A 24,996-nucleotide genomic window follows, 5' to 3' on the forward strand; every position below is an offset into this window, starting at 1 on the left:
ATTTTGTTCACTTTTTTACAGATTTGGAATGATATGCAGAACAAAAAAATACCAAATATAATGAAAATTGTCAGTGATTTGATTTTTTGTGCATGACAACATTTTTTTTGCGTGATTATCAAAAGGAAAATAAATCAAATTCAGGATGTATTTTGTCAGTTTTTTAAATAGCATTTTGGTCTGCTTAGGCAGTGTGTTGTCGTGTGCAGCTCTCACCAGTAGCACCAATGACAAATTGTGTCTTCCCCTCCTCTACCCCTACTTTTCCCCTTTTCAGTTGCCCATCCCTAATCCGAATGCTGTGGAGGAGGCTGGTTGAGGAAGAGGTTGTCAGGCCTTGGATGGCAGGATGTCCTGTTTGGATGGAAACCCCAATGAGCAAAGAAAAAAAAGAAAAACGAAACATGTGACATTGCTCGTGACTCTGAAGATGTGATCAAATCTAGCAAGGGGAAATGGTTATCGTGAGAGTTGCCTCTTGCGGACTCGCATTACACAAAAGTGGGCAATAGCCACGATGTAAACAACATTTTTTCCCATTTTGGGTCACTGTGGTAAAGAAACAGAGGTGATGAGTTTGCAACCTTGAAAGACAGATGGCAACTTGCATGGGACGAGATTCTTTTATAATGGCCTGGCATTGCTGGGCATTCTACTTGGGCAAGGTTGTTGGGGTCATGGTTGTTGAAAAGGGAGCCTGGAAGCCACTAGGGAGTGCCAAAGAGCGGCATGGCTGCATGCAGCTTCAGAGCCGCTTGCACACGAGAGCAGATGATAAGCAATTTTGTTTGTATTTACTGTGAATTTGTCAGTAACATAGCTAGGAACACTCCCAGAAGCCTTAAGTACTGGTAAAACTTTGTAAATTTTCACAAAAATCAGTTCAGCTTTTTCGGAGCCTATGAGCCACATACGGGCTGTACAAATAAATATGACTTGACTTGACATACGAATACACACACACGCACAGAGCAGTAAAAGAATGATTATAATTAATTTTCCGTTTTACATTTGTGACATATTCGTGCCCAAAATATTCTGTAAATAAAACCTTCGAAGGAACTATTCATCGCCCCAAGCCTTTATTTTGTTAGCCATTACCAGAGATGAAACAAACACGCAGAAGAATAAAACAGTTTCTTAGATTCGTTATATGTCTGGCCTGTGGAGTCAGATAAAATTGTGTAATTTCTTAGCTTACACCTCATAGCAACCAAGATGTTTTGGGGAAAATGTTTTTTTCTCCTTCAACAATTGCCTCCATTCTTAAATGGGTACATTTACTCACTACAGTCATTTTTGTTTGTTTTTGGAGGGGTGGGCCATCCTGTATTATATAAAAAAATGAGCATGTGTGGACTTGAGACCTTAAACTGGTCTTATCCAATAGACGATCAGAAAAATTAATACAAAAATTGAGGCAAATAAAGCAAAAATTATTCCAAGGGCATGTCAATTCTTGCAGGTGGCTAGTTTAAATTCAGTTTTATTTTTAATCCGCTGCCCCCGTCTCTTTCACCCCCTCGGCATCCACCTGCTACTCCATTAGACCAGCTCAAGTCACGTTAGACCAAAGGGGAAAAAATGTCATTGTTTTTTGACATGTATATTATTTAGAGTGTTATTTAAGTCACATGCATGCATATTACACATAAGTAGTGCTTGCTATATCATGGCTTACAGATCCCTTAACCGCAATGGTGATAAGGGCTCCACTTACTGTGGTGTGTCTTGGGCAACTAGAGCCCGTTGGCTCCCATCCCTCTCCAGGTGGTTTTTGTGGTAGGGGTTTTCTCCCCCACATGAAAAAGGTAGTACTGGTTTCCATGGTTACCTGTAGCAAGAGAAGCCTCCTCAACTGACTTAGATAGAGCACGTTCACCGTCTGGTCGCTGTTGTTTTTAAGTGTAGCGCTTCATCCTGCTTTTCAGATATGAATCAGACCTCAGAAATGTTTTTGTGACAATACTAAATCTAGATCACAGGAAAAAATTGATTTAGTTCCGAAATTTCAAGAATATCACATCGTAAAATATGAAGTGCATCTTTTCATCATCAGTGGCTTTCATATTTTTGTTGCAAAATAAACATTGTGGTGAGGACATTAGGTAATACTATTTTGTAGTTTCCAGCGGTTTATCTTGGTTGCTCGTGGTTTTAAAGGCGTTAGCTAGTTTCACTTTGCAGTCCCCAACTCTGAACAGATTCATTTTGTAACCTGGGTGTCTACTGCATTGGCTGTATTCAATCCCTCAGAATCTTACAAATACCAAATAAATTTTGCTATTTATTTTACTAGTCAGACTTCGAGAACATTGCCTGCCAACGATTTGCTTCCTTGTCCGCATCCCATCGCGCTGATGTCAGGGCTTTCACATAGCGTATAAGAGTTCCATTTAATTGCCAGTAACTCTGACTTTCCCGCCGAGCTCCAAAGTCGGCGGCGCTCGCCCTTTCCTCAAATCCGTCTGACGCAGATCCGTTTCCTGTCCGGGGCCAGATTGCTATTGTTCGCTAAAAAGGCGGCGCGGCAATCTCGCGGCACAGCCGTTTCCGGTTTCCTGTAGAGGAGGAAGCGGCACGGAGGGTTTCCCCGCCCACTTTGCGGATGAGCTTTTGGATTCCGAAGAATGAAAGCTGTGCCCTGCACTGATTGTGCATCCTAGTCAGTGTGCTGCCTTAAAGGAACAGTTAGGCCAGAAAATATTTGGACAGACATGCAATTTTCACAAGTTGGGCTCTACAATGTAAGTGCAGACTGTAATGTTTCATTCAAGTGGTTGAAAAATAACATTTGATACATTGTATACATTGTTTTCCAAATACACCCATTTTAGGGCTCAAAAGTAATTAGACAACTAAGTGTAATCTAAACTAAAAGGTTTGTTGTCAATATTTTGTTGGCAATCACTGCTTTAAGTCTAGGTCCCATGGGCAACACCAAACTTTGGGTTTCCTCCTCCCTGATGCTTTACTAGGCCTTTACTGCAACAGCATTAAGTTGTTGCTCGTTTGTGGGTCTATCCAACTAAACCAGGTGAATTGCATACTTGATCGGGTTGAGATCTCGAGATTGCAATATATTCCACTTCTTAGCCCTAATAAACCCCTTGGTTTGCTTTTGGGTCATTGTCCATTTTTATTGTGACGCACTGTCCAATCAACTCTGCAGCATTTGGCTGAATCTGAGCAGAAAGTATATCCCTGAATATTTCAAATTGTTGTGATGTCATCACTGAACACAATTGATTGAGAGCCTTTGGAGACCATGGATGCCCATTCCATCACACTGCCTCTACTGTGCTTCACAGATGATGTGGTGTGCTTTGGATCATGTGCAGTTACCTTTATTCGTCAAACTTTCTTCTTCCTATCATTTTGGTATAGGTTTATCCTTGTCTCGTCTCTCCATAGGGTTATTTTCCAGAACTGGGCTGGCTTGTTGAGGTGATATTTTGGTAAAGTCAAGTCTGGCCTGTCCATGCTGTATTAGGGACTGATGAATGGCTTGCACCACCTTATATTTAATCCAGATTATTTTATCTGTTGTAATGTCATCAATGAACACAATTGACCTAGAGCCTTTGGAGGCCATGGATGCCAATGCCATCACATGCCTCCACGTCTTCTTTTCTGATCCTCATTGCGCTAATGTGGTGTGCTTTGGATCATGTGCTGTTCCCTTTAATTTCCAAACGTTCTTCTTCCCGTCATTCTGGTATAGGCTTACTTTTGTCCCATCTGTCCATAGAACACTTTTCCAAAACTGGCCTGGATTGTTGAGGTGTTTTAGCTAGTCTGTCCTAGCTATACTGTATCTGGAACTACTCGGGCTACTTTTATCTGTTGTAATGTCATCAATGAACACAATCGACCAAGATGACTGGCTTGCACCTAGTGGTGAACCCTTAGTATTTACTTTCATTAAGTTTATTTTTTTTTGTAGACTTAGCGACAGCTACAGCCACTTCTTGGAGAATGCTTTTTACTTCAGTAGATGTTGTAAATGGAATTTTCTTTACCATGGAGAGCATTCGGTGATCATCGGTCGCGGTTGCCAACCTCACCAGCGCATTCCTTTTTTTCGTAGAATGCACCAAACAGTTGAATTGGCTTCACCGAGCATTTCAGCTATTATATGGATTTCTTTTTTTTTTAGTCTCTGGATCTTCTGCTTTACCTCCATTGAGAACTCCTTTGAACACATGATGTGTGGTCACCACACATCTTCTAAATTCAAAATCACACACCAACAATCAATTCCAGACCTTTGCACTACTTAATTGATGACAGGTTAACAAGGGAAAAGCCTTCTGAGTCAATTAAAGTCTGTTGAGTTAATTGTTCGATTACGTTTGGTCTTTTGAAAAAGATTTATAATCATTGCAAAGATTATTCCAATTTGGATGTGGAAAGTCTCAAATTGCAGCTGGGATTGTGTACTTTAAGCCCATTTTAATCATTTATTGTATTTCAAAATGTGTGTCGATCAACTGTACATTAAATAAAGGAAAAGAAGATTGAATTTATTTCCACTACAATTTATTTAACCAGGGGAATCTCATGCAGACTACAAAGTAACATACCTAGCTTACAAACACTTATTCAAATTATCGATTTAATAATTCCCAAGTCTTACTGCTTTTTATTATTTTTTTTTTTCCGTGAAAATGTTCACCTGAATATGGAACTTCGCTATTAGATATTACGTTTATTATAGAAAGGAGCTAAAGCTTCTTTAAACTTCTGCAAAGACACCCAGGTGCTATCTTCTGTTTAATTTGTTTTTTCGTATTGTCTTAGATGCGGCTCTTTTATTTCAATAAAATAACAACAGGATGGGTTTCCTTAATTCTCAACTGCGGCATAGAGGTAAGTGCGCAGACCCATGGTGTGGGGTCCAGGGTTCAATTCCAGCTACCTCCCGGTGCGAAAATTGCCTGTTCTCTGGGCACTCTGGTTTCCTCCTACATTCCAAAAACATGCATGTCAGGTAAATTGTCTCCAAGTATAACTGAGCAAGTGATTATCTGTTTCTGTGTGACCTGCAACTGCCTGGCAACCGGTTCAGGGTGTCCCCTGCTCACTGCCCAAAGAAGGCTCTTGTTCAAAGTTAAAATGAGATAAAGACCTCTTTTGAACGGTTCTGCTTATTAAAAGCACATAAAGTGAAAGATAACACGTAAAAAATATCCATCCAAATGGATTTTAGTTGCAGAATCGGAGTGTTTGTGCAGTAGACGACTTTTTTTATTTTTATCAGGGCCTAACAGTGAACAGGAAGTCCGCTTCAGGGATTGTCCATGCAGTTCCTGTCTTAGTTACAACAGGAAGCGTGGCATAAAACCAAGAGGAAAAACGCCCAAAGATCATTTTGGAGCACAGAGGAGGACCGCCACGACGACCCACCGGGAGCAAGCAGACCAGCGATATGCAACACATAGACGGCTCTGCAATGGCCATGGCACATTATTGGCTGCAGGGCCGTAGCTCAAGGGGGAGCTTGAGGGCCTTCATCCTTGAGCTTGAAGGCCTGCGCTTGCACAGGTAAATAGAATTGAATTGAACTTTCTTTATCGTCATTAATATTAACATTGTGTAAAATTTTATGCAACGGGATTGGACATGTCACTCTAGGGTAAACCTAAAATAAATACTTTAAAGGGAAAAAAAGATAAAATACTATCAGGACAAAAGGCAGAAAGAAATATTTACAACGTAGTGCTTGGAGATTGGACTAAGTTAAAAATAGTATTGCTATAATTGTGAATGAAAAAGAATAGTGTATCGTAACAATAGCGGAAAAGTGCAATCATAACCGTAATAGTCTTTGGAACAGTTTGCTACGGTTATTCACTTTTCATATTTTGTACTTTAAAATGTTTCTTTTTCTTTTTTGTTTTTTCATTATCCATGACCAGCTCTCACCTGGTCACGTCTGGCCCGGGCAATTCACATTTTCGGTTAACGTCCATTCCCATTTCAAAATATACATGAAAAATTGCCTAATTGTCTCGGGTTTTACACATTGTACTGTCTTTGAAGAATTACGGAGAGAAGGATGGGAAGAAGAAATCCCTAAAAACTGTAAAATATCTAATGTGATTCAAACAATATGATCATTTCTAAATTGACGAACTAATGATTAAAAATGATGTAAAATATGATAATTTTTTGAAATTATCGATAGAGGAAGCATCCAAAGTTATTATGGGGTCAGGTCTCTTATAACATGTCAACTCTTTTTTCTTTTATTGTGATGTGATGTTTGTTGCAAACAGATTGAAAAAAAAAATACAAATACAAATTTTATATTTTTAAAGAATATTTTTGAGAATACATTCAAAACGAAATCAAAGCATCACAGATTAAAAAAAACAACAACACTAATACAAAATAAATAAATTTCATGCAATAAAAGTAAAAGATACACTTTCTGGCGAATAACCACCCAATAAATACAAATGATTGAATGTAATATAAAAATAAAGATTCGATTTGAAGTTATTCCTGGCAAACAGGGAAATAAGATCAAAGACTATCAGGATAATTTGGCAAAATACGAAATACAACGTAATGCTTAGTAATAGCGCATTGAAAAAACGCACTGGAAAAAAAAATAATAATGAAATATGAGATTTAAATATGATTAAAATCGTCCGTTACATTTGTAAAACACTTTTGGAACAATTGCATTTTGTATTTTAAAAAAAAATGAGTATTTTGCAATGGTGTTTGTGTATGTTTTAAATCTTGTACTTTCTTTTAAGTTTTAGTAACAAATTCTCAATCTAAACAATTTTTTTTAATGAATTAACGGTGGAATTGTAATTTGTTCGTATTTTCGTATGAACTTCAATCCGTCGTCATCAAAGAGACCCAAAACATTAGTGTAGACTGGGTGACGTCACTGGTTAGCTGGGGGTCCACTTGAGGAAAAGGAGGCGGGGGGTCGTAAATGGGGGAGTGGGGGCACTCCCATTACCCCCATGCGCACCGTTTTTGTGACAGTCTAAACTGACCAGCAACACACACACACCGGAATTATTAATCGGGTTAATATGACTGGGACTATCAAAAACGGATTTAAAATGGACTCTTAACCGGTGCGGAGATTGTTGGACTCCCGCCCCCCCTGCAGAAGTTTTGGATTATTCCCATAGCAAAGGTGACTTTCCTGTGCGTTGTTTGAGTTTGGTGTGCGTGTACGCGCGCGTAGTACGTGCTCGCTTGGCGGCTTCCTACGTGCGCGCAACAGTTGAACGTGAGCGCGCGCGGCGGGAGTTCAGGACTAGCCGCGGTCGGGAGAGAGTTGGGGGAAGGGCGTCCTCGTGCGGATACCTGCGGTAACTGCTTAGCTTCTCTTCTCGAGTATTGTTACGTCACTTTACGCTTTTCTGCCTTAGGGTTTTGTTTTTATTCATATTTCTATTTACTTCTCCTTACCCTAATTTTAGCCCCATGCTACACTATTAAACTGGATTTTATTGAAGATTGCACCATTACAAACAAAAGTGGCAAGTAACAGTGATATTTAGTGCCTCCTAGTGGTACAAAAAACTTTCATTCAATTAAAAAAAACAACAACATTGACTCGAATACTAGCCAAAAGTACATGAACTATTATACCAACATTAATTTTAAACGAAAAAAATGCATTAGTCTTAAATTTGTGATTCTTTTTCATAGTAGAATCCCTTCCCAGAGGTTGCCGCCATGTTTGTCTGACATCTCGCTGCTACGCAGTGCTCTCTGGCACTGGTTTTCCTTCGCATTAGACAATACAGTGCAAACTAAAGGTCAAATATTACACCCTGGGGCTTCAACAATCTTAAAGGAAGCAGAAAGTGCTGCAGAAATACAGGGACAACCAAACAAAATATATAAAATAAGTAAAGTAAAAACACACAATAATAATTATGACATGTTTAACTCAACACAAGTGAAACTCATAAATATATGAGGAGGGAAATATGTGAAGAATAGAAACCTTCTAATTGCGCATTCGAGCACATTACTGATGGGAATTCCAGCTCTTTTTCGAGAACCGTCTTTTTTGGCATGGCTCAATAAAAAGAGCCAGCGCTTTTCGGCTCCCAAACGGCTCTTGAGATTGTTTTCGTTACTTTAATCCAGGGATCCCCGAACTTTTTCCTGTGAGGGCCACACAAAATTTCCCTTAAATCACCAAATGTAAAAAAAAGCATTGTTTCCCAGAAAGCAAACATCAAAATCTTCTCTGGATTCCTCAAAGATAGAAAGTCAGAAATGTATAATAACAGTATTTATGAAATAAATAATAGTAACTGTGGGTTCTTCACAGAAAAAAGTCCATGGAACTTCAAATATCTGCTGTGCCGTGCACAGTCTTAAGAGGTCCAAGATCAGCTTAGTTGTCAGAGCACTCGACCACCAGTAGTATATAGCTAACGTGCGAAAAGGCAATATCGTTATCATATTCTTTTTAGTCACGGTACTAATGACTCACGTTAAATTTGTTGTGCGTTTAAGGTGATACAGTGAATACTAATTATATTCTATTCTATTCTAAGCAATCGTAAGTGACAATTTTATTGTGATCTTAACATGAGAAATGCACAACAAAATCAACATTTGTCTTTGGTACCGTGACTAAAGAGAATGTGATGGTGAGCTAAAAGCAAATGTATTTTTTTTCCGTGTCTTCTATATCATTGGTATTCCAGTGGTAAAGATTCAATTTGATTTCGGATCGCGCATAACCAAAAAATAACACCCAGACATTGAGTTATTTTTAATTTAAAAAAAAAATGCTCTATGGTATTGTCAAAGGGGGTGTAATAAAACTGGAAGAGGCGGTCTTCTGTTACCTGTATCACTAGTGGTCTAGAGGTTAAAGCTCCAATGTGTAATATTTGACCACTAGAGGGCATTTTTGTCAAATGTGAAAGAAAACCAGTGCTAAATGATCACAGCGTAGCAGCTAGATGCCAGACAAACATGGTGGCAACTACTAGATATGGATTCCACTATGTAAAAAAAATAGAACATTTCCAACCTATTTCTTTTAAATAAAAATTAACATTGGTATGTTCCATACAATGTTTTGCAATTTTGGTCGTGCAGCAACGAACACAAATAAAAACTGTATGCATTTCTAATAGTGTCCACTGTTATAAGGTGTGCTTTTAAATATCTGGCCAATTTGGGGTTTTTAGGTGCGCGTATAGTCCGGAATATACGGTATTTATTTTCAGCCGCTCTCGCAGGCCACATAAAATGATAACATTTGGCCCACGGGTCTCATGCTTTTTAGAACTACTATGCTACTGTTTTTTGTAAACCTCACCCCCTTTTTAATTTAAGAATGTTGTATAAAGTTTTTTATTTTCTCCTTCTCTCTGGTGGTCCTTCTTTGAGCAGAGCGCATTCCGGCCCACCCTGGTCCTTCCCTTCTTTCAGCCGCTCGGGCTGGCACGGCTCAGAACAGAAGAGCGTGAGAGAAAACGAGAGAGAGAATACGAGAGAGGGAAAGCGAGAGAGGGGGAACGTCGTGGGAAAGGAACATGATCCAAACGACGTTCCTCGCCGCCCTCCTCGTCCTCCACGCTGCACCCACGCCGTTGTCCAACGCTCACTACCACTACGGGTAAATCTCAGGCATTTTTTAACACATCCTGCATCTAATCCATCTAATGTAATGTAATCTAAATCTAATTAAATCTATCCATCTAATCGAAATCTGTCTAACCTAAATATATATGATCAAAGCTTCTAAATGTATGTATGTATCCTGATTTACGTGTGTGCATGTGTGTATTCGTATGTGACTTATAGGCTCTAAAACAACTGAACCGATGTTCGTGAAAATTCACGCAGATGAACTTTAGGGCTCTGAGAGTGTCTTTAGCTAGGTTTTGTGTCAAGGCACCCCCAAATAATACTAGTAAAATTGACAATGGTAGCCCGGCATTGCCGGGCATGCCACTTGGAGACCATGTTTTGCTGATACGTGTGCATTACAATTGCCCATTGAACTGAGCCTGTGCATATAGGCGTCTCTCATTGGTGCTGAGAGCAATTTGCTCCGGCCGGCGCTCCTTTTACAGTGGACTTCTGCAAGCCGTTACCGGGCGGAGGGATACGAGTGCAGGGCAGGAGGCGCTGTTCGGGGTGCGAGTTAGTTATGCACCGCCCTTTTTGGACGTGTGATTAATGATATGAATTACGACTCTTTTTCAGGAAGCGGCACTTTTAGGCCAGCTCACTAATAACCCCAACAACCTCGCCCAAGGAGAATGCCCAGCAAAGCCAGGCCATTCTGCTTGTAGTTGATCATTTATAATTAGCTGGCTTTTTTAATACCAAACAATTCAGACGTTGAAAGTATTTTGTGTATGTGTGTGTGAAGACACAAAAAGACATTAAATTTTGGAAATGAATGGGACATTGTGTATTGTCTCCGAGTGATTAAAAAAAAAAAAATTGTAAAAAAATATACATATGTTGATTTAAATAATAAGCGATTACATATGGATTATCATGTAAACATGCATTTTTTAAATATTTGGAGGTAAAAAAATGTGTTTCTTTTAAATAACATGAGGCTCACCTATATACACCATAAAAACAAAAGAGCGTGAAAGGCTAGGCAAACATATAGAAGAAAAGTGGTGTACTTTGAGTCACTGTAGTTTATATTATTTTGCTTTGTAGCACTCGTTTTTAATTTCACTACACAATACAGTGCATGGTCAAATATTACACAGTGTTCCTTCAAGACAGGGGTCTCAATTGACTTCGGGACCACAGTAGCTAGGGTCTGGATAAGTTCGGGCTGAATTGGGTTTTCCACAAGATAACCATCCTCCATTGTTCTTGACTATATTAAAAAAAATACTGCACAAAATAAGATCTAAAAAAAATACCTAGAATTAATATTGTAAATCAATCAGTCATAAATGAATCCGTAGTTTGAGCTGGTTGCACTCACATTAAAGGGACCGTGTGTTTTATTTGACCACTAGACGATAGGCAAGTTATTGCCTAAAAATTACTTTACAAAAAATTGATTTCATCTGGTTTAGATGTTGCTGCATTGTGTAGTGCAACTTAAAACGAGTGTTAAAAACAACAAAGAATGGCAAATTGGGAGCCTCAAAGTGACCAAAACGCATTTTTTCATTTCTGTGCCCAGCATTTCACAAAGATAGGAGGAGAAAATACAGAAAAAGGGGAACATTTTCAGGAGGAGGAAGAGAGATAATGAGAAAAGAAGAAAAAAGGAAAAGAAAAAACAAGAAAGAAATTAAAAAGGAAAAAAGAGAAGGAAAAGAAAAACAAAAAGATAAGGAAGTAAAACGTTTTTGGTTATTTAAGGTACCCTTATCAGCCAAAATGGGGTACAATTAGCTCATGTTTTAGCAAATGAATGTATATTTGTCGGCAGTCGAGTATTTCAAGACATTCATGTTCATTTCATAGTTCATGTATCATTTCTTATCTTATATTAATCAATATTGTTTTTCTTGAATGAATGTTTTTTATTCTTAATAAGACACACTGTCCCTTTAAACTTTCATATTAATCGGGGGCCTCAAACTGCCATCTGCCAACTGCAATTGGCCCCAGGGCTGCGAGTTTCCTCAATATCACCCTGGTGAAATGCCAAAAAAATGATCAAAATCTAACCCTTCTCTCAGTCCTTACGTCACTCACTGCGCCACTGCCCCTAACAACTGAATAATGTAGTATTTATGAATCAAAGACCAATAAAGAAATGCTAATTAACGGCATTTATTTGATTATTTCCTTTTTATTCTCTTTCAAAGGAGGAGGGTGTGTGGCAACCACAAGCGACATCATCAGCACGTCGTCATGGTAACCGAGTCCTACGTACTGCCACTCCATAAGCCCTACATGACCACGTGCCATGGCCGACGCCTTTGCAGCACCTATAAGTGAGATTTATGTTTTTAATTATTTCTTTCAATTTAAATTGGAATTGAACTTAACTGAAAATATTACTAAAAATTGTGTTTCAAAATATGTTTTTAGGGATGGGCGAGCATCGAGTGTATCTGTTCTGATACATGCTTTTTTAAAAATGGGATATTATGTATTGTTTAGCGCCTCCCAGAGTTAAAAACGCTTCATTCATCAAAAAACTATATTCACTTAAATAATAAGCAATAATATATGAACCATCAAATAAATGCGCATTTTTAAAGGCACCAGTTGGAAAACTTGCCCACCAGATGGCACTGTTGTCTAATGCGAACGGAAACCAGTGCTAAATAAGCCCAACAAAGCAGCAAGATCCCAGACAAACATGGCGGTGACCTCTATGTAGAGATTCCACGATGTAAAATAAACAAAAAATTCTTGACCTTTAATTTCTTATAAAAATGGACAATGCTATGATAGTTCATGTATTTTTGCCTCGTGTTCAAATCAATGTTTTTTTTTCCCGAAATTAGTTTTTTGTACCATTAGGAGTCAGTAAATAGTACACACTGTCGCTTTAAATACTAGTACTTTGAATTTATGAAATAATAATAAAGCCAAAAAATATACTGTACCACCATTTTAAACCTGCCTCCCTCCCACAGTTAAGATCATTGAGGCGTATTTTGACGTTCATTTTTTTAGAATAAATAATTGTTTCAAAACAAGGTGTAAGCAGAGATCTTTTGTAAATATGTCAAGTTTATGGACGTATTCCCTTTCAGTGTAATAGGCGCGTGTGAGATAGAGGGGAACGTGCTGTGTTGCATAGCTCCGCCCACCTTGACTACTTACCCAATCAAGTTGTTCTGTGTGCTTGGCTAGCGTTTGTGGATAGTTACAGTTTGTTGTGTGGGTTTTTATTATGAAGTGTCTCAACAGCGAGTATACATTATTTAGTGAGCTTCAATGGAAAAAATATTCTTTAACGATTTAAAGCCAAAAATTGGTCCGTTGGTGAGACACCTTGATTGTAACTTGTAAGTAAAATTGTGCCCTTCAAATACTGTACCGAATAGTGTGGATGAGTGAAGTAGTTTCGGCTATGCACGCACCAAACCCAACATTGAGCAAACCAAATTTGGAACTCTCCAGTGGATAATGCACATCTGAGTCATATGTACTCATCGGAATGGCCACATATGACACGAGAGCCCTAGGTTTATGACCCCTGCTAAAAATTTGAAAATAGAGAACATTGGTCTTAATTGTGGGTTGTTGTTTTTTATCAAAAAATAAGATACAGGCAATTTTAGTGACATTCAAAGCGAAGAGCAGAGCAATGAAAGGTGAAGATAGGTATTGGTCTGAAAAGAAGGGATATTGAGCCTTTTCTAATTCTTTTTTTTAAAATGGCTTACTTTATGAACAGTATACAAATTAATGATTTAATAAATACAAAGAGAAGCTTTAAACAATGTTTTTCGGATGTTTATAGCATGGATACACACACGCACTTAAACACAACTGGAATGTAGTCTAAGTATCAAGTATTTTTGTGTAACTACGGGAAATGTGCGCCCATGGAGACCGCTCTGGTTGTTTATTTTGGTCTTGCTTATTCCCACCACCGCCAACCCCATTTTTTAAACTTTTTTTTTTTAAATCCTAACTTTATCTTAGTCAAATCCAAGCACACACTTTCATGTTCAGAAAACACTAAGTGTGCATTCCCAGTCAGATGGAAGGCAGCTGGATGTCTTCTCCGTGGTCTTTCCAGTTTGTTATAAATTCTCGGTTTGTTATAAATTCTTTCTCTGGACTCGGGCTTTCTTGACGTCTGTGGTAGGCCGATAGCGCGTGTTCACAAATGAATATTTATCCTTAACAGTGACATGCAGTTAGGATTTAGGAGGCCGGTCATCATGGAAATATCCATCCACCGCTTATCCTCAGTAGGGTCACGGGGGCGCTGGAGCCCATCCCACCTATGCCAACGGAAACCAGTGCCAAAGTGCAGATAATGGATGGATGGAGGTCGAGAAATTTGGAATTTCTTTTACATAGAGGAATCCCTACCTAAAGTCTCCGGCATGTTTGTCTAGCAACTTGCTGCTGCGCTGTGCTCGGTTTACGTTCGTTTTATACAATACAGTACCATCTAGTGGTCAAATATCAAACACTCTGGCTTTCACAAGGAGTTTGGTGTTTAATGTTTTGCGTTTTGTCTCCACAGAACCGTGTACACGGTGGCTTACCGGCAGGTGAGCAGAGTTGGGTATTTATCCGACTTCTACCCTGAATGTTGTCCAGGATGGAAACGCTTTCACTCCCTCAACTGTGACCAAGGTAAACTGTTAGGAGACATTGAAATCTATGCTTAGCGAAATGCATACTCACTAACACTACCATTTTACATGTTAGACTACCGCTTTTTTCCACCTTAAAAACGCGTACTAATTTTTTTTTTTTTTTTTTTTTTTTTTTTTTTTTTAAATGTACCGCTTTTTGGAATTTAAAGGTGGGATGCATAGCTTGAGGTGTATTATCTGTTACTGCAACATCCATTGCAGCCCGGTCATCCTGGAAGGGGGATTATCTCATGATTAGTCCCTTCTCAAGGTTTCTTCATTTTCCTCATGTTGAGGTTTTTGACTTTTTCCTTGCCCTCATGTAGGTTTTAGATCAGGGGATGGTGTCATAATAGTCTGTAATAATAGTCTGTGGTTTGCAATAATCTGTGCAGCCCTTTGAGACTCTTTGTGACTAAGGGCTATAGAAATAAAGATGACTTGACTTGACTTAAAAAGCCTCTAAACTACTATGCTGCAACTACTTAAATATATAAACAGTAATGAGTATAAAGTAGTACAAAGGTACTGACTATGAAAGAGTATTGCAAAGTGTTGTTGTCAGCTAAAAAATGTAATTTAAAGAGTAATAAAAAGCATGCAAAAATATTACTGAAAGTAGTACCTTTCAGTATAAAGAAGTACTTACATATACAAATTAAAAAGGTATCGAAAAGTATGAAAAGAGTACTGAAGAGTGTAAAGTGTTAAAAGTGCTGAAAAAGTACAGAAAACGACCAAAAATACAGAATTTTTTTTCCAAAAAAACATATGCAAAAAAAGTAGCGAAAAAGTATGGGGAAGTACTAAAAGGTACAAATAGCATAACAGGCATCAAAAAGTATGAGAGAGTACTGAGGAGTGTAAAGTGTAAGTGCTGAAAAGTATGAAAAAGGACTGAAAAGGACTAAAAGTACTAAAGGTACCAACAGGTATGAAAAAGTCCTGAAAAGTACTGAAAATTATGCAAAAAGTACAAAATAGTGGAAAAAAGTACTGAAAAGTTCTGCTATCACACTAATTAAAAACATTAAAATAAAACTGTCTAACATGCAAAAAAGTATAAAAAATATAAAAGTATTGAAAGTATGAAGTGATAAAAAGTACAAAATAGTACAAATGGTAACAAGTATGAAAAAGTCCTGAAAAGTACTAAAATTATGCAAAAAGTACAAAATAGTGGAAAAAAAGTAAGTACTGAAAAGTTCTGCTATCACACTAATTGAAAACATTAAAATAAAACTGTCTAATATGCAAAAAAAGTATAAAAAATATAAAAGTATTGAAAGTATGAAGTGTTAAAAAGTACAAAATCGTACAAATGGTAACAAGTATGAAAAAGTCCTGAAAAGTACTTAAAAGTACTGAAAACTATGCAAAAAGTACCGAATAGTGAAAAAAAAGGACTGAAAAGTTTTATTATAACACTAATTAAAACATGTAAATAAAATTGTATTGTATGCAAAAAAGGATTTTAAAAAAGTATTTAAAAGTATGAAGTACTGAAAAGTATAAATAGTACAAATAGTAACAAGTATGAAAAAGTCCTTAAAAGTACTGAAAATCATGCAAAAAGTACAAAACAGTGAAAAAGGTATTGAAAAGCACTTCTTTCACACTAATTAAAAACATTTTAAAAAACTGTCATTATTCAAAAAAAGGGCAGTACTCATTCCTCACACATTTTTGTGTTTTTTTTCCAGATGTGGACGAGTGCGTAAAACTTCATCCCTGCTCGCATCGATGCGTAAACACGATCGGTAGTTTCCGATGTTTATGCGAAGAAGGTTACGTGCTAGCCGGGGACGCTCGCTCTTGTCTCAAATCTTCTGCCCCCACTCCAGCGCCACCTACAGGTTGGGTGAAAAACAGTGAAATCACACAAATGTATGTCAGTGTTCATGTCATTTCTTTCTGTGGAGACGAAGAAGATGAAGACGAGATCATAGCTAGCTTCGCGGCTCATTATTACTTTTGGTACGCGCTATGCCGCTCTCAACTCGTACCGTGAGTAATAATGCACTGCGACTGGCGCCCCCTACAGCACTTCCACAACTATTAATTGTATCTTTTTGAACATTACGCATTAAGCCTTTAATATCATCACTAAGCTATACTTGTCTATTATTGTCTACTTCCTATAAAACCAGGTACTTGTGGAACTGGAATGTAAAGGGTTAAGAATAGTCAACGTGCTAAAAATTAAGCTAGGCTAAGATAATTTGTGGCAGCTTCAAAATGAGACTAAATGTTGGTTTCAAAGCAAAGAACTTTTTGACTGACATGTTTTTAAGCTATGTTAGTTTGCAGGGGTTGGGTAGGGTTACTTTAACTTGATTACTTTCAATTACTTTTGGATTACTTCAATACCAAATATGCTAATAAAAGACAAAAGAAACTAAATATGAATCAAATTACTAAATTTTGTGCAGGCTTGGGGAGTAACGGAATATATGGAATGGCAAAAATGATGTTGGCAAGCTGTTTGGATTTCTTTTCATTTTGTTTCTGTCGCATTTGATGTTAGTTTTGCCGGAGATCAAAGAGATCAAAGCCAGGAGAGAAAGCTTACCATGTGTTGTGAGTCATAATTGTATTCATATTTAGTTTCTTTTGTCTTTTATTAGCATATTTGGTATTGGAGTAATCCAAAAGTAATTGAAAGTAATCAAGTTAAAGTAACCTTACCCAATCCTGTTAGTTTGTGACAGTTAAATAGTAGTTTTACAGAGTTGTTCAAGGACACAATGTTTATACTGAGTGTTTGTTAAGCTATGCTAGGCTAATTTCTGGCTGCTTGACAATGAGGTGCTAAATATTAGTCTTACAGAGATGTAGAAAACCATTAAGCTACGCTAAGATAGTTTGTGGCAGCTTTGTAATTATGAATGTTTGTCTTATTAAGACGTTGAAAAGAACCTTTTGACTGCTGATGTGTTTTCTAAGCTATGCTAGTTGGGACAGCTAAAAAAAGGTCATATAGAGCTGTTCAAGAGCACAGTTTCCCCTTTGACTGTTTGCAAAACTATGCTAGCAAGGAAGCAAAAAAGGGAGAAAAAGAGAAAGAGAGAAGGAAAGAGAAGGGGATAAAAAGAGAACAAGGCAGACAGACAGAGAGAGAGAGAGAGAGAGAGAGAGAGAGAGAGAGAGAGAGAGAGAGAGAGAGAGAGAGAGAGAGAGAGAGAGAGAGAGAGAGAGAGAGAGAGAGAGAGGGAAAGTGACAGAAAGAAAGGGGAGGAAGAAAAGGGCGAAAGAGAAATGTACAGAGCACAATGAAGAAAGTGGGCAAGAAAAAAAGATGGAGGAAGAGAAAGAGAGAGAGAAAGAGACTAGAAAAGGAAAAAGCGATAGAGCGGGAGAACATGCAAAAGAGGGCGACATAGAAAGAGAATTAGAGTCAAAAAGAATGAGAAGAGAGAAAGAGAAAAAGAGTCACATTGAGAGAAAAAGAAAGTCCAAAAAAGGGAGAAAGAGAGAGAGAACAGGGAGACAAAGTAGGAAAGGGAGAAAGAGAGAGAGAGAAGAAAAGGGAGAGAGAAAGGGAGAAAGAGAAATAGAGAGGGCACAATAAAGAAAGTAAGGAAGAAAAAAGAAAGAGAATGGGAAAAAAAAGCAAAGACAGCAGGAACAAGAAAAGAGCGACAAGGAGAGAGGGAAAGAGGGAAAGAGAATAAGAAAAGAGATAGAAAAACAGAAAAAGAGTGAGCATGACAAAAAAAGAAAGAGCAATAGAGAAAGATAAAAAGAGAGAGTGAGCAAAAGAGAAAAAGAGAGGGAAAAAAGGGGGAAAGAGAGAGAAATTAAATATAGTAGGGAAAGAAAAAGAGAGTGAGAATAAGAAAAGAGAGAAGAACAAATATATTAAATGAAGAAAGAGAGTAAAAGAGAGAAAAACATAAAAGAAAGGGAGCGATAGAGAGAAAGAAATACAGCTCCAGTTGCTCTGCGTGTGGGACCTGGCTGAGGCAAAATCTACTGGACATATTTAAAACCGCAGCTCATTTATCTCTTGCGCTTCTATCAGGGTTGTTTCACGGGCCGGGATAAAATCTTAGGCGGACCCGATCCAGCCTGTGGGCCTCATGTTTTACACTAGATTCTAGAGGGTCGTTTAAGCACTCACTAAAATGTTCAAGGACACAATTTCCCAACAGAGTGTTTGCTAAGCTATGCTAATTTGTGGCAGCTTGTCAACGAGATACAAAATATAAGTCTTACAGACACGTACAAAAATAATAAGCTAGGTTAATTTAGCCTGTGGCAGCTTTGAAATAAGACCGAATGTTAGTTTTATAGAACTTGTAGCTAGTTTGTGACAGCTAAAAATAAGCCAACTCCCCGCCCCCCACCGAGTGTTTGCTAAACTAGGCTAAATTACTAAAGATATCAAAATACAATTATAAAACAACTAGCAAAACATATTTTGATAGATGTAGGAATTTTTGTGTTGAAGTACCTTGAAGACATCAGCAGAGGACTCTCACGTGTCAGTCTGTTTAACTGTAAAAATCAGGGTAGGGACTAACGCCGTTACGTAACGGCGTTATTTTTTTACTAACTCATCAGAACCGGTGCGTTACTTTGGCTGCAATGGTGGCGTGTCCCCGAACACCTGGCACTTTTTTTAACAGCGCCGTTTGTTTTCTCTCCTCTGAGTTGTTTACGTGACGTCTCTTGGGAACATATCGCCATTCAAAATAGCGACTACAGTAGTATAAAGATGGATAGCGATGACGAATACAGTAGCTGCTAAAGGGCCGAAAGTAATGGCGAATTGGAATTATGTCGCTCGCGAACGAAAGGGCTCTATGGGCTTTCTCTTGGGATTGGGAGTCGGCTACCCACCAATCGAGAGCCGGTTCCCTTTGAGACGCTATTTTTCGCCTGTGGTTGTTCCAAATACATTTTTTAGGGATTCTGTGCTGTTGACTTTTAATTTGTTGGGTGTGAAAAAGGTTAACATTATTTTGTATTTTATCTTTTTATTTTTAGATTTTCAAATGCTTCAAATTATGTTTCCGGTGTTTTTCAGTGTTAATGTTTAAGTGTTATTTTGCTTTATTCCCCCCTTTTTAAGTCGTTTATAATAATACATAATAAATGGTAATGTAGGGAATAAACAACAAAATCAACCCGAAGAGCCACTGGGGAGCCGAAAGAGCCAACCCTTTTTAGTGACCCAAGCCGAAAAAGCCAATTCTCCAAAAAGGGTCGGAATTCTCTACAACGGAGCATTCGAGTTGTATTGAACTTATTAAACATTTTATATTAATTACTGTTGATTGTTATTTTATCGTATTGTTTACTGTTTATTTTGTTGTACTTTAAGCGTAGGATAAATCTGTACGGCAAAAATATTACATGGTTCTATAACATAACTACCCATACATCCATTATCTGCACCCTTATCCTCAGTAGGGTCGCGAGGGTGCTGGAGCCCATCCCAGCTATCTTTGGGCAGTGGACAGGGGACACCCTGAACTGGGACAGAAAATTCGCTTGCTCATTCAACCCTGGGGACAATTTGGACCGGCCAATTAACCTAACATGCATGTTTTTGGAATGTCAGCGGAAACTGTAGTTCCCGGAGGAAACTCACGCAAGCACTGGAAGAACATGCAAACTCCACACAGGAGGTTCGATCTCATGACCTTAGAACTGTGCTGCACACGTGCTAATCACTGCTCCGCCGTGCTGCACATAACTACCTGTTCTTCTCCATTCAACTGACTTGAATGCAGCTAAGTTACTGACTCAGTTACTTTTTGGAAAAAATAGTGAGTGACTATTACTAATTCATTATTTAAAGAAACATGCCCAACTCTGGTAAAAAAAAAAAAGCTATGTCAGCAGTTAGCAACATTCCAATGTTGAAAGAGCTTTTTGTTGGCTCGCTCGGCTAACACCTGCGCTTTCGGTTGGAATCTTCACTCCGTCCCAGCTCCGTCAGTGACGAAACACATCTGGAAGAGATTAAAAAGATCTATTTTTAGTCACCTCCATTTGCTACAGTTTCAATATACTTTACTTTTATAAGCATAGTCCCTCCATAGTTCCCAGGAACTGTGTTCGAAATATTTTGTTGGAATGCTAAGCTAAACATGCTAAGATCGGCCAAGTCCTCGTTTTGTTTTAAAAGTATTCATAAAGACCACATTTTCTTTTAAACTAGGCACAGAATGGGTAGCATTTCTTCCCAAAACAATGCAAATATGTTGTGTAAAAAATATTTCAAAATGGCAAATCCCGTTTACACAACATATGAGGCAGCTCTGAAACAGATGATTGTAGTGAACAGCAATTGCGTACTGTTGACTTCTGCGTGGGGAAATTGGAACTTTGCTTACCTTGTTGCCGGGCAAACTGTGACCGTTTTATCAGCGTTGCATACTTCGACCTTTAAGAGGTGCGTAGGTTAAGTTTACCTGACGCTGTTAAAGTGTGTGTCCCTTCTTTTCCTTTGATTCACTTTAGGTAGGCGATTGTGGCTTTTTGTTTGTGCCTTTCATCGCGTGTGGTGCGGTTGGTATATTATTGTCTGGCCGTCCCCCCGTTAGCGTCGGAGCTACCAAATTCTTCCTGTTTGGTTAGCTCCCGTTAAGCCCCCTTTAGCTGCACACTGTGTTATTACCCCAGCTAGCCTGCCATGTCCATTGATTTATTCCAAGCCAGGTTTGTCATTCCAGATGTTTTTCAATGTTGGTTCCTGGTTATCGTGGCTGCTCACTGCATGTTTTTTTCGTCCGGCCTTGCATTTTTCCACTGAGACTGCCTTTCACTGATCGGTCCCTGTTAGCTCTCAGTGTGTTATACTTCTCCGTTAGCCACTTTTTAGCTGCCCGCCCTTTGTAGTACTATTACCGCATCCACCTGTGACGCAACGCCTAGACATTCTCCTCAAATCTACACAAACTTTGCTTGAAATACTCGTAACCTCTTCGACTAATTAAAACGTAGAACAATATGTTGGTTGACAAGTCAAATACAAGGCTGTCTTCAAAATATATTTTCTCAGATGAATTGATATATACCAATTAAATATAAATACATCTTATCCAGAAAGCATGCACTGTTTCTTCACATTTAGGAAACAACAAAAGAAACAACTGTCAGGACCAGAACAGAGACAGGACCCACTCGTTTAACGTTTCTCACAGTTTTATTGGGAAGAAGGGAAAGGAGCGCACACACGATCCGGAGATCGCTGGTCGCGGAGAGTAGATTGCTCAGACGTGGAAGTGGGTTTTCCGTGGCAAGCGATGGCGGTGTCGGGAACGGAAAGAACGGGTCAGTAGCCGGGATAGAAGAGCAAAAACGTGATCGGGGTCAGAAAAAAGTCGAAAGCCAGGAGAGGAGAGTAGACGTTGTCGAGATCAAAAAACGGATCGTTATTCGGGGCGGGAGAACAGACGAGGTCAAGATCAAAAAAAGGTCGTAATTCGGGACGGAAGGGTAGACGTGGGCTAGCTCAAAACAGATCGTAACGGGAGACCAACAGGAGCAAATAAACAGGACAGGCGAAAAAGGGCTTGCCGTGTAAAAACAGAGATTTGCACACGGACCGACAAAAGGGGACTGACAGGACAGAGTTTAAATACTGACAGGGATCCAATCTGTCAACAAGCTGCAGTTGGCGCCACACAGGCGGGGCCAATTGGGCGCAATGGCAACCGTGACACACACGGGCGTGGCCAGTTGGGCGCCATAGAACCATGACAACAACCTTCTCTGTACCGTCTTCAACTCTGGCAACTCTATTGATGCCACTTTGACTGCTAACTGCTAACATTGCGCTAACATTGCAGGTAGGACGTTGAGCATTTTTCCCGAGAACGTGACGGAGGAAGTGCAAAACTTGAGGAGCAGAGTGGAACTCCTGGAGAAAGTACGTCCACTCACGTATTTCCGTCTTTTTCTCTCCTTCACCGCATCGTGATTCATTTTCGTAATCCCAAACAGAAGCTGCAGATGGCGCTGGCGCCGTACAGCAACGCGTTCCCAGAGGAAAGCATGTCGGAGAACAGCGCCACCTTGCTGTCACACTCCTTCCGCCAGTTGGACCGCATCGATTCCTTGAGCGAGCAGATCGGATTTCTGGAAGAACGTTTGGGAACCTGTGAGTAAAATTGGGGACATTTTGACAGGACGGACACATTAGCGAAAAATGAGGTAGAAGTGGAGATAATATTAAGATATTTTTGGAAAAGGTCCGGAAAACTGTTCTTAACAACGTATATATTGATTATAGAAAATATTACTTTACTTTTCCGTACTTTTCAATAGTTTTTCCATACGTTTTACTATTTTTCAATACTTTTCAGTACTTTCTTTATGCTTCTCAATTTTTCATTTTTCACTACTTTTCAGTATTTTGCGCATTCTTTCCACTACTTCCCACTATGTCTCAGTACTTTGCTGTACATTTAGTTACTTTTGATACTTTTCATACTTCTGAGTACAGAACAATTTTCATTTTTCAGTACTTTGTCCAGACTTTTAAATTTTCTTTCTTACTTTTTACTACTTTGTCCATACTTTCCTGGACCTTTTTCATACCTTTCACCACTGTGTCCATGCTTTTCACTAGTTTTACTATATCTTAGTACTTTGGAGTACCTTTGACTCTTTTTCTGTATATGTTCACCAGACATTTCACACTTTTGCATACTTTTTCTATACTTTTCAGTATTTTTAACTACTTACCAGTACTTAATCCATACCTTCACATTTTTTTACAACTTTTCAGTACTTTGTCCATATTTTTAACTATGTAATACCTTTCACTACTTTTCAGTACTTATTCACTACTTACCTGTACTTTTTGATTCTTTGCTCTACTTTTCAGTGTTTTTGTCCACACTTTTCATTACCTTTTCTTCACTTTTCAGTACTTGCCAGTACGTTTTACACACTTTTGTCTTCTATGCACTACTGTTCACTACTTTGTCCACACTTTTTATGGTTTTTCACTACTTATTAGTACTTTATCAAACTTTTCAGCACTTTTTTCAAAGATTTACACACTTTTTCATTACTTTGCTAATCAAAGAATATCTCAGTATCTACAAGAGATAACAAAAAAAAAAATGGCAAAGCTAATAAGCACCACTATGCTTAAGAGCATTTTTATATTGTGACCATGACAGTTGTTTTTGTGCTACCCTAAGCTAGGCCAAGCTAAACTTGGACGTGGCAGTTCTAAAATGTTCAAGCTTGTGTGCTTGGGGGACTCCTAAACCTAATGATAACATCAAGCATTTCTTCGTAATAACACTTTTTCTCTTCTCTGTACCGTTTAGGTTCCTGTCAGGACAACTAGCCAGAACCAAACTTAAAACAACATGGCCAACACATGCACACAAGATTGTACTGGAGATTTTCACAGACCATTCTTATGGAATTGTGTCTTTGATGTTTTTAGTCATTAATTTGAAAACCATTTCATTTTTGGGGGGGTAGCCAGCAGATTCCATGTTTCATACAAAATGTGGGATATGTTAAAAAAAAAAGAAGTGATTGCGACAACAAAGCATTCCTGTGTCTTTGATGCACTGATTTCGATGTTGAAAATCATCTTTAATCTCAAACTTCAACACTATCTGAGAATTTCAAACAAGATGGCGCTTGGCAGTAGAAGTTTCCGGATTTGAGGCCTTTTCCACTGTGTGTCTTTGATTTTTCGACATTTTTACTTTTAACTTTATTTTTAATGTAATATCTCTGATTTTCAGTCATTTCCCAAACCGGAATGTCAAACCAATTGTGCATGAGTGAAATGATTCGCCCGTTGTATTCAGACATCTTTGATGTTCTGAATCATAACATGTTTCAAATAACATACATTAGAGAATATCAGCACCAGAGCAGCTCTCATTTCATTTTTGTTGACAATGTATTACAATTAACCAGTTATTTTTATCAGTACATGGTTTTGTATTGTTTTATAATAAAAACATTCTTTAATTCAAATGTATTGTGTGTTTAATGACCAAATAAACAGTAGGCAAACCTGCCAATCAAACCAGATCAGGAGGAACTTTCAGGAAGCCAGCTGGAAAAACATCAATACAATAAAATAAATTTATTGATATTTATGCAAGGCATTCACATTTATCCCATTTTTAGTTGAAAAACACGACATTGTCAATATCAACCATAATACCGCAAGTAGGGGGCGGGGATTAGTGACACGCATGCGCAAACACACAAATTGCGGGGTATTTATTGTATTCCGTCTTAATAGCTTTGGTGAAAAAAGAAAACACTTCGAAATTATAAGATCAGTATTTTAGCTATTCATTACACTGCAAGTTAATTGGCATAAATAATTCGTTTAATATAGACAGCTAGACCAATTTGGTGGTTGGTTTAACAAAATGCTTAAAAAACAAAACAACTCATGAGTATTTTTTGGTTCTTTCTGACATTAGAAAATCCAATAATTGACAAAACAAGACTAAATAAATAAATAAATTAAAGCCAATTCATGAAGTCATCTTTTCCGGGGAAAAATAGTCACATTTTCTTGTAATCAGAATAAAAATACTTTTTCTTTGCCATCGTTCGTTTAACACTTGACAATACAGTAACACAGTCTTAATGTCATGAAAACCAAACAAAAAAAAATTTCAAACAAAAAGTTAATCTTATATTTATTAAATCAATACAAAATGTGTACAGTGCCTAGTGAAAATATGTTCCCCTAAATCGCCCCGCCAAC

General features: G+C 38.2%; 1 protein-coding gene and 1 long non-coding RNA gene across 4 annotated transcripts; one reads left to right on the top strand and one right to left on the bottom strand.

The window, feature by feature from the left end:
- Positions 1 to 217: 217 nt before the first annotated feature.
- LOC148350326 (uncharacterized) lies at positions 218 to 18,795 on the bottom strand. Its single transcript, XR_015853011.1, has 4 exons — positions 18,733 to 18,795; positions 15,957 to 16,126; positions 14,184 to 14,279; positions 218 to 354 (listed from the first exon to the last, which is right to left on the bottom strand). It is a non-coding gene; the product is annotated as an uncharacterized LOC148350326 (long non-coding RNA).
- Positions 5,379 to 24,231, top strand: egfl7 (EGF-like-domain, multiple 7). 3 transcript variants are annotated; one of them, XM_088355529.1, is made up of 8 exons: positions 5,379 to 5,547; positions 9,403 to 9,628; positions 11,811 to 11,939; positions 14,162 to 14,274; positions 15,980 to 16,132; positions 22,082 to 22,161; positions 22,236 to 22,392; positions 23,576 to 24,230. In XM_088355529.1, exons 2-8 carry the CDS (start codon positions 9,546 to 9,548, stop codon positions 23,593 to 23,595), a joined length of 735 nt encoding a protein of 244 aa, XP_088211655.1. In that variant the 5' UTR covers positions 5,379 to 5,547; positions 9,403 to 9,545; the 3' UTR covers positions 23,596 to 24,230. The 3 variants fall into 3 exon arrangements, with proteins under 3 accessions (XP_088211655.1, XP_088211656.1, XP_088211657.1); XM_088355530.1 differs by lacking the exon at positions 5,379 to 5,547 and adding an exon at positions 6,984 to 7,168; XM_088355531.1 differs by lacking the exon at positions 5,379 to 5,547 and having other exon boundaries at positions 9,486 to 9,628; positions 23,576 to 24,231.
- Positions 24,232 to 24,996: the final 765 nt, after the last annotated feature.

This window comes from Urocampus carinirostris, chromosome 16 (assembly GCF_059441175.1).
Source record: "Urocampus carinirostris isolate Australia breed hairy pipefish chromosome 16, RoL_Ucar_1.0, whole genome shotgun sequence".
Classification (NCBI taxonomy): Eukaryota; Metazoa; Chordata; class Actinopteri; order Syngnathiformes; family Syngnathidae; genus Urocampus; species Urocampus carinirostris.

What these genes read in the sequence shown, in the direction of transcription:
- egfl7 (XM_088355529.1), top strand. Translation starts at nt 9,546, where the DNA reads ATGATCCAAACGACGTTCCTCGCCGCCCTCCTCGTCCTCCACGCTGCA. An exon ending in CGCCTTTGCAGCACCTATAA is followed by an intron (nt 11,940 to 14,161) that starts GTGAGATTTATG and finishes TTGTCTCCACAG; the next exon opens with AACCGTGTACACGGTGGCTT. An exon ending in CACTCCAGCGCCACCTACAG is followed by an intron (nt 16,133 to 22,081) that starts GTTGGGTGAAAA and finishes CTAACATTGCAG; the next exon opens with GTAGGACGTTGAGCATTTTT.